The 9143-nt window shown below is 47.6% G+C and overlaps 1 protein-coding gene across 1 annotated transcript; it reads right to left on the bottom strand.

The window, feature by feature from the left end:
- Positions 1 to 726: 726 nt before the first annotated feature.
- Positions 727 to 7941, bottom strand: LOC134395650 (zinc finger and SCAN domain-containing protein 16-like). The gene is made up of 4 exons (XM_063121813.1): positions 7911 to 7941; positions 5670 to 6647; positions 3413 to 3545; positions 727 to 1433 (listed from the first exon to the last, which is right to left on the bottom strand). Exons 2-4 carry the CDS (start codon positions 6486 to 6488, stop codon positions 727 to 729), a joined length of 1659 nt encoding a protein of 552 aa, XP_062977883.1. The 5' UTR covers positions 6489 to 6647; positions 7911 to 7941.
- Positions 7942 to 9143: the final 1202 nt, after the last annotated feature.

The following is a 9143-nucleotide window of genomic DNA, read 5'->3' as shown; positions in this document are numbered from 1 at the left end:
CTACTTTCACCCCACCCCACCCCCAAAAATGCCAACTTTGATTTTTAAGAACATATGTTTCCTGGAAAAAATAAGAAGCACAAAACTTGAAACTGCTAAATTTATTTTAAAGTGCAAGAAATACGTCATGCAAATTATAGCAAACAAATTGGAAAGGACCGTCTATGGGTCTAAAATGCATTATTTAATAGGAATATCACCTCCAAATCATCCCCCCACAACTCACAGGCATGCGCACACACACACTCAGCATCACTCACTCCAAACAAACACACGCATTCATTCAAAGACCCCCTGTACCCCATTCACCCATACATTCTCTCATTCTCTCTCTCTCTCTCTCTCTTCCGGGCACGTTCCAGAAGTCTGAATGTGGAGCCACCCCACCCCAGCGTCCCCGGCTTCGCTTTGGCTGGGCGGGCGCAGGGCGCCATCTCGCCCGCCCAGGCCCAGCTGAATCCTCGGGCCAGGCCAGCTCACAGCCAACATGCGTGAGTGCTGCGCTATACCCAGCGCCCCTCTTAGCTTGGCGCTCTAGGCGGCCGCCTGAGTGGCCTCTATGGTAGCACCAGCCCTGGCCTCCTAATTGCTCCACCCATCTACGCCATGGCCGTTCCTCAGCCAATCATAGAATTAGGGAGTGCTTTAAAATGGAGGCCATCCCTCCACAGCCCCAAAATGGAGGTTTGCCCGCTTTGCGACATGTTCTGTCCTGCGTGGGTTCTTTTACGTCTCTGTGGAGCTTGAAGGGAGACAGTTCCCCCAATATGAATGTTTATACGTCTTCTCTCCTTTACAAGTTCCTTCAGGCGCAATTACGCAGGAGCGACTGATGCCGCTCTTGCGCTTCTCCCCCAAGTGGCTTCGCTCGTGTTCCGTCCGGTTGTAGCTTTGGCTGAAGCTCCTCCAGCAGTGCGAACACTTGTACGGCCTCTCGCCAGTGTGGAGCCTCTGGTGCCGCGCGAGTTTCGACTTGCTGAGGAATTTCTTGCCGCACTCGGAACATTCGTACAGCTTTTCCCCGGTGTGGAGTCTCTGGTGCGTGTGGAGGTTTCTCTGGTGAATGAAGTTTTTCCCACACTCGGGGCACTGATAGGGCGCCTCCCCAGGGCAGGGCCTCTCCTGTTGGTGGCGGTCCGAGCTGAGCTTGATGGCTTTCTCACATGTGGTGAATGCTTTGCGTTTCTGCCCTAGAAGCTCTTCACCGGGCAGGTACTCCTCGGCCTGGCAGGAAATGAGCATGGCCGGCCTTTTTCTTGGGGTGCGGTTTTCCCGCCATTTACTCCACTGGTTCCTGGAGGCATCTCCTCCCCGTTGGTCAGCCTGAGAGAAGTTCTCTGTCACTGCTCTTGGAACGATTTGGATTGGTTCCAGTGGCTCTGAACCATCCCTGAGATTCTTGACTGCCTTGTTCTCGCCCTCCTGCCAGTAACCTTTTAGGAACAAGGAACACAGTCAAGGTTTTGCTGCTAGGAAAAGAACACAAGAATGGAAGACGAGCTCTACTGGATCAGACCAAAGGTCCTTTCAGTTCACCACCTGGTTTCCCACCACGGCCATCCAGATGCCTCTTGAGAAGCCCACAAGGAGGACATGAGAGCCAACTCTCCGTTCTGTGTCCCCAAGAGCCAGTATTTAGAGATACACGAAAACCCCTTCTCCCATATCAACTTCTCCCAGATATAGAGACTTCTGAGTGAACCTTTTCCCACAGTCCAAGCACTGGTGGGGTTTCTCCCCGGTGGGTATTCTCTGATGACGGTTAAGATCTGAGCCACATCTAAATCTCTTCCTGCAATACAAACAGCAGGATGGACTTTCTCCCGTGTGGATTCGCTTCTGTTTAATGAGGTCTGACCCTCGATGGAAGCCCCTCCCACAGATATCGCAGTGAAGGTTGAAGGAACTGGAGATGTTTAGCGCGGAGAAGAGAAGACTGAAATGGACCACAATAGCCCTCTTCAAAGACCTGAAGGACTGTTGTCACACAGAAGAGGGCAGGGAATTACTGGCTGGGTTTGCACAACACACTAATCCACACTGAAAGGTTGAGTGTGGGCTGTTTGTTGAACCATGGTTTAGCATGTTGTCTGAACCCAGGGCATTTTCCGCAAGTTGGCTTCTTAACCATGAAGTATGGCTTATTTTTCTTGAACCTTAAGAATCCATAGTTTGTCGTTGGGATGTTCAGGGTGGTTAACAAGCCCCCCTGAAGGGTTAACAACCCCCCCTTCAGATGGCACACTAACCCAGGGTTCAACAAACAACCCATGATTGAACAACAGCCCACACTCAACCACTGTGGCTTAGCCTATTGTGTGAACGGCCCCATTCTCTGCTGAAACACAGGGAAGGACTAGATCTTAATGCGGGTGTGTTGAACATCTTTCAGCCCTGAGGGTTGAATTCAAATATGGAGACGCTCTCGCTGCAGCATTCCAATGATGGGCGGGGCTGAAGGTAAAACAGGGCGGGGCCAGAGGGAAAAGAGGCGGTAAATGGAATTCAGCCCTTAGGCAAACGTCCCCAGGGAGGGCATAGCACGGCATCGGCGCCACCACTGGGAAGGCCATGCTCCTGGAAGACTCAGGCCAAATGTCACTCAGTAAGAGCTTCATAGATTGGATGGAGCATGCAACAAGGGCAGTGGAGACTGGTGGCTCTAAAGGAGAACTCGAAAGGAGCTATCAAAGGCGCTGAACCTATTTTGGGGGTAGAGCTCAGCACCTTGGATAGCGCCTTTAGAGTTGGGTCTGACTCAGAACGGACTCACAGCCCCACTGAAATCAGAGCCACCAGCATCCACTGAATGAGGGTATACAGGATTGGAAAAGCCACGTTTAGAATGTTGGATCCTGGAATGGATCCTGGATATGTTTCCAGGGATTTACTAATTGCTGAGGAGCTGGAGGAATCAGAAGACTCAGCAGAAAACTTAAAGGTCAACGTTGCACCTGGACATTGATGTCATGATTGAATAATTGGTGACTTGATTGTTTCAATTAAGGGATTGCAAGCAGTTGCATCATTGTACAGTTAGCCTATAAAAAGGATTGTATTCCCATGTACATGTATCACTAACTCACTCACTCCATCTATGTATCAGAGCTGTATTGACTGACCGTATGTAAGTATTTGTATTTGTGATTGCCATAACTAAATTATATTTTTATATGCCAGTAAAGGTTTCTTTAAACCTACTGAAAGTCTCAGTCTTAATCTGTGTCTGTGCTGAGTTTGCTGGAGACCGCTGCAAAACTCTGTTATAAGCCCAGTCTGGCAATAACTAAAATAAGGTTGTAAATATTAGACCAACATATTCCAATATAGAAAGCCAACTGAGGGAATGTCAAGAACATCCAGATATCAGGTCGACAGGGAACTGCACCTGTCCATGCAGGATTTCACTCACCCAGTGAAATTACGTCTCCACCGTCCCCCTCACGCTCCACCTTCCCACACAATTGCCTCTTCCCGTTGTCCGAGGGATCCAGCTCAGGCTTGGAGAGCGAGGCGGCCACGGCCTGGTGAAGTGGCAACGGCACCTGCAAATGGCACAGAACGCCCCTTTTAAGATGGAGGAGACAAGAAAGTTGGGCATTTTAAAAAAAAAAAGGAAGAATGAGCCTCTACAAATCCATTCTCTATGGCAAGGGTCCCCAATATTTTTGGATCCACAGGCACATTTGAGAATTTGATGAACTGCTGTGGGCACCATCACAAAATGGCTCCCACGGAGGATGCAGCCTGTCACATAATGGCCGCCGTGGGAGCCTGGATTGATGTCAAAAGGAAAAAGGCTAGGAGGGAAGGGGAAATAGCACGGTAAAGGGATAGAAGGATGAGAAAGAGCGAGACCAGAAGCCAGGAGGAGAGAGAAACAGTAAAGTGAAGAGGTTGGGGAGAGAAATAGTGAAGCTAGAAGCTAGGAGTGACGGGGGTAAACAGTGGGCAAAGGGGCAGAGAAAGAGCAAGGCTAGAGGCTAAGAAGGGGAGAAACAGTGAGCTAAAGAGGTGGACGGAAATAGCAAGGCCAGAAGTTAAGTGTGAGGGGAGAAATAATAATAATAATAATTTTTATTTATTTATTTATATCCCACCTTTTTTCCTCCAAGGAACCTAAGGCGGCATACATAATCCTCCTCCTCCTCTCCATTTTATCCTCACAACAACAACCCTGTGAGGTAGGCTGGGCTGAGAGTCTGTGACTGGCCCAAAGTCACCCAGTGGGTTTCCATGGCCGAGTGGGGACTAGAACCCGGATCTCCCGACTCCCAGTCCAACACTCTAACCACTATGCCACACTACACCACACTGATGATGTCTAACCTGCCTCTCCCTCTGGATTGAGGCGGGGAACAACATTGAATTCAAAAATATAAAATACGTAAAACTAATTAAAAACATAAAAAATACGTTATTATAATCCTAAAATCTTTTAAGACTGGATAGAAAGGGGTAGACGGGATAGAAAGATGCACGCGAGAGGTTAGAAAAGGAGAGGTAGAAAACTGCTCTAACGTTTCCCAAGTTTTATAATCAATAAGAATTTTTTTTTAAAGGCTGCATGGAGCAGAGAGCCTTCGTGGGTGCCAATGGATCGCCATGTCACCTTTTTATTCTTTCTTTTTTTAAATCTTACCTTTGTTGTTGTGAGTTGACATCTTTTAATGGTACATTGTATGGCGTATGTATTTTAAACTGTGATTTTTTATATTTTAAATGTAATATTAAAGGTATTTTAATATCCTAAGGTAAACCATTTTGAGTCTGTGTAGAATTATATTAAGCACTATATTATATTAAGCTAGGGTGACCCTACGGAAAAGAGGTCAGGGCTCCTGTGTCTTTAACATTGGCACAGAAAAGGGAATTTCAGCAGGTGCCATTTGTAGGCAGGCAGCACCTGGTGAAATGCCCTCTTCAGCACAACAGTTAAAGCTGCAAGAGCCCTGCACTCTTAACCAGATACAAAAGAGGGCAGGGCTCCTGCAGCTTCAGCTGTTGTGATAAAGAGGAAATGTCGCCAGGTGCTGCATGCCTACAAAGGACACCTGCTGAAATGCCCTCTTCATCCCAACATTTAAAGATGCAGGAGCCCTGTTCGCTTTTGTATCTGGTACCTCTGGGCAGGGCTCCTGCTGCTTTAACTGTAGGGATGAAGAGGGAATATCCCTAGGTGCTGCATGTCTACAAATGACATCTGCTGAAATTCCCTCTTCAGCAGAACAGTTAAAGCTGCAGGATCCCGGCCCTCTTAACCAGATACAAAACAGGGCAGGGCTCCTGCAGCTTTAGCTGTTGTGATAAAGAGGGAATGTCCCCAGGTGCTGCATGCCTACAAAGGACACCTGCTGAAATTTCCTTTTCCATGCCACTGTTAAAGATACAGGAGCCCGGTCCTCCTTTCCACAGGAGGAAATATAAATATGTATATATTAAACATGAAGCAATCTTCATCTGTGGAGGCAAAATGGAATGAGGGAGAGTGGAGGAGGCAAGTGGAACATCACTATTATTATTATTATTATTATTATATAGCACCATCAATGTACATGTCGCTGTACATAATAAAGGAATAAAACACCACAGCCGTCTCCTGTTGGACTGTTTTCCCGGGGAGATGAAGGGGTAAGTGGCATCATTGAACTGGGACGAAACAACCTCACCTGTTGCTCCTGCCTCTGGTCCTGGTTCTGCATCTGCAGGAAATCCTCAGCCAAGGCCACCGCTTGGGAGCAGGTCTCTGGGCTGTTTTCCCTGACCCAGCTCTGGATCTCCGGTGGCAGGACAGTGAGGAGTTGCTCCAGGATAAGCTCTTCTAAGATCTGCTCCTTTGTACGTCTTTCCACCTTCAGCCAACCCTGGCAAAGTTCCTGGAGCCGGCTGTAAGCCCCTCTCGGCCCCTCGGCCTCCTGGTAAGCGAAATGCCTGAAGTGTTGACGCTTCTTCTCCCTGCACACGGCGTCCTCTTCCAAGATGGCCAGCTTCACCTTCCCATAATCCTCTCTGTCTCCAGCTTCCAGCCTGCTAAAGGCCTGTTCAGCTTCCCCTCGGAGAGCGGGCCGGAGTCGGGCCGCCCACTCTTCCTTGGGCCACCGGCAGGCTTTGGCCACTTGCTCGAAGGAGGCCAGGAAGGCCTTAGTGTCATCCCACGGCGAGGGCTCCTCCAGCAGCTGTGGTATTCCCCATCTATACTGCTGGGACTCCACCATCTTCAAGAACTCCTGCCACTGCGTTTCCCACTGCTGAAGTAGCACTTCGCCCGGTTCCTGTTTAACCTGTTGTACCTGTGTCCTTGGACTCAGTCCCTTCAACCTCACACCTTGGCATGACCTTGAGGGCTTTCCTGTTCCTCCCAGCTCTCCCCCTGGTTTGAAAGTCTCCAGGCCCCGCTCCTGAATTTTGAACCCCGGCTGCATCCACTTCTCCAAAGTTGCCTGGAACTGGAGGCCAAATCCGGCACTGGTTGTTTGTTCAGCCGCCATTTTGTTTCCGGGAAAGAACGGTTGTACCCAAGGACAGAGAAGGGACCCTCTTAAGTCATTTGCAGCAAATGACGGCTCCTGGATTGTTAAATGATTTCTCGGCTCCTGTGGGTCACTAGAAGAGGCTGATGCTACAACAACTGGCGTTGAAGGGTCGTCCTTGTAAAGTATGAAACAAGAGATATTTCAGGACAATAATAATAATAATACATGGACATACAGGGCCGGCCCTACCATTAGGCAGAGCGAGCCGTCGTCTACCTCAGGCAACGGTCATCAAAAGGCAACAAATTCTATTATTCAGTTTATTACTCTTATAATACTGGGTGGGTGGGAAAGAGGCGCTTGTGGAATTTTCTGCCTTAGGTGCCAAATCATGATAGTAATTATTCTTAACGTTTATATACTGCCATATCTAAACCATTTTGTGGTTAAGCAGCATGGTTTAGCGTGTTGTCCGAAGTGAACCAGGCCTATATGTTCAACTCTGACAGCTGCGTACGTTTGCCTGAAGGATTCGCTGTGTCAGACTAAGGCCTATTCCCAGCCATTGCAAAACTGGGTCCATTTGCTAGTGCTGATAAAGTGTGTCAGGAGTGGGATTTGAATCCACGCCTCCATTCGGAGACCAGCACTCCCAGAGCAGAGAAGGTCGAAGCCTTGAATCTGGAACTTTAGACCACTGATGCTTGTTTCTGGTTCTTCACCCTGAAATTTAAACTTCTACCCCTGGAGAGGATACTTAAGGCAAGTGGTGAGTCCTGGCAGGAGAAATATATACATTATTATTATTATTTATTTATATAGCACCATCAATGTACATACATACATACATACACACACACACACACACACTCCGGACCACACATAATTTTATAAACCTCTCTTATTAGGGCCCTCGTCCCTGTTCATACAGCATGAGCCCAAGCAGGTTTACTCAGAGGTAAGAACCACTAAGTGCAGTAGCACTTACTCCAAAGTAACAGTTCTTAGCATTGCAGTTCAACCGTGCTCTGCACGTTACGGAGGCTGCAATCCTATAAACCAGGAGTGGGCTATTTGCGGCCTTCCAAAGCTTAGACTGCAATTCCCATGAGCCCCGGTCAAGGATAACCAGGGATGATGGGAATTACAGTCCAGCAACATCTAGAGGACCACACTTTTCCCACCCCAGGCCACGCACACTTCCCTGGGTGTAAGTCCCTTTTTCCTTGCGTGTCGGGGTTCTTTAGATTATAAACCCGCGTTCAGGGGCGTCTTGTGCAATGGATTCCACGCAAGCCGGTCAGGGAGGCTTTTTTTGGCTGCGGAGCAGAGTAAAAATACTTCCAAGTAAATAAAGAAATAAATAAATTAACCCCAGGCTTGCAGGGATCTTGCAACCACCCCTTCTCCGCCCTTGGTCCCAAATCTGTCACTCACCCAGATTCCCACGGCTATTCTGGCTTTTGGCTGAAATGAATTTTTTGCAGTTGTATCCCAAAACCGGTTTCCGTGGGAGGGATCAGAGCAGGAAAAGGTTTGCCTAAAGTATTTGCAAAGGCATTTAAAACACACACAAACATCTATGATCATCCTCACTCCTGACGAAGAATTCAGGCTCTGGTTTTCAGAGCTTCCCCCCAAGTTTGCCCCATTTTATGCACCGTGATCCCCCATTTCTAGGTTTGCTTCTTTTCTCTCTTAAGAGTTTGCACATGCAGAGAGAGGGGTGGAGGGGAGGGACTAGGGTCTATAGCGTCTTATTAGCCTTGCAAGGACTCCTGGGAAATGTAGTTCTTTGCAACAAGAAAACCCCTGGTAGGTAAAGTGGTTTTAAAAATAAAAAAAGGAGTGACAAAGTTGTGATCTGCTTTCCTTTCTAGATCTTACAGGTTGAGAAATATTCCTTCCAGGGAATATCACTTTAGTTCACGGGTGGAGAATGTGTAGGGTAACCATATGAAAAGGAGGACCGGGCTCCTGTATCTTTTAACAGTTGCGTAGAAAAGGGAATTTCAGCAAGTGTCTTTTGTAAGCATGCAACACCTGGTGAAATGCCCTCTTCATCCCAACAGTTAAAGCTGCAGGAGCCCTGCCCTCTTGACGAGATACAAAAGAGGATAAATGCTCACCTCCCATACTGCAATCGACTAAGGACTCAACAACGCTATAAAACATTTGATGCCATTTGCGAGTGGATGAATACATGGATATTTGGTCTGCTTTTCTTGAAACCTATGCACTCTTCCCCCCCTCCCCCCCCCCACTTTTTTGGTTTTGGTTTTTAAAGAGGGGTGTATCTGATGGTAGGAAATGATGGCATTCCTATGTATGTAATGTTTATTCTTCCCCTCCCCCAATTTCTTTTCTGTTTAATTTTTTGTTAAATTCACAATAAAAAGGGAGATTCTAGATTTCCTGTATCAAGCAAGGGGGTAGACTAGAATGCTTACAAAGATCCCCCTAATGGTATGATTATTTCAAGAGTCAAGCAGAAGAAACCACATGAACAATGGGGTATAATCCAACTATATAGCAGGGGCGTTGAACTAGGGTGACCCTATGAAAAGGAGGACAGGGCTCCTGTATCTTTAACAGTGTACAGAAAAGGCAATTTCAGCAGGTGTCATTTGTATATATGGAGAACCTGGTGAAATTCCCTCTTCATCACAA

The sequence above is a fragment of the Elgaria multicarinata genome, chromosome 3 (assembly GCF_023053635.1).
Source record: "Elgaria multicarinata webbii isolate HBS135686 ecotype San Diego chromosome 3, rElgMul1.1.pri, whole genome shotgun sequence".
Taxonomy (NCBI): domain Eukaryota; kingdom Metazoa; phylum Chordata; class Lepidosauria; order Squamata; family Anguidae; genus Elgaria; species Elgaria multicarinata.
The sequence above is the reverse complement of the archived record's forward strand: the minus strand, read 5'-3'. Positions and strand labels throughout refer to the sequence as shown.

Coding starts and splice junctions, on each gene's coding strand:
- LOC134395650 (XM_063121813.1), bottom strand. CDS start 6,488: ATGGCGGCTGAACAAACAACCAGTGCCGGATTTGGCCTCCAGTTCCAG. Junction 3,546..5,669: donor ACCAGAGGCAGGAGCAACAG/GTGAGGTTGTTT, acceptor TGCCATTTGCAG/GTGCCGTTGCCACTTCACCA. Junction 1,434..3,412: donor TGGAGACGTAATTTCACTGG/GTGAGTGAAATC, acceptor TGTTCCTAAAAG/GTTACTGGCAGGAGGGCGAG.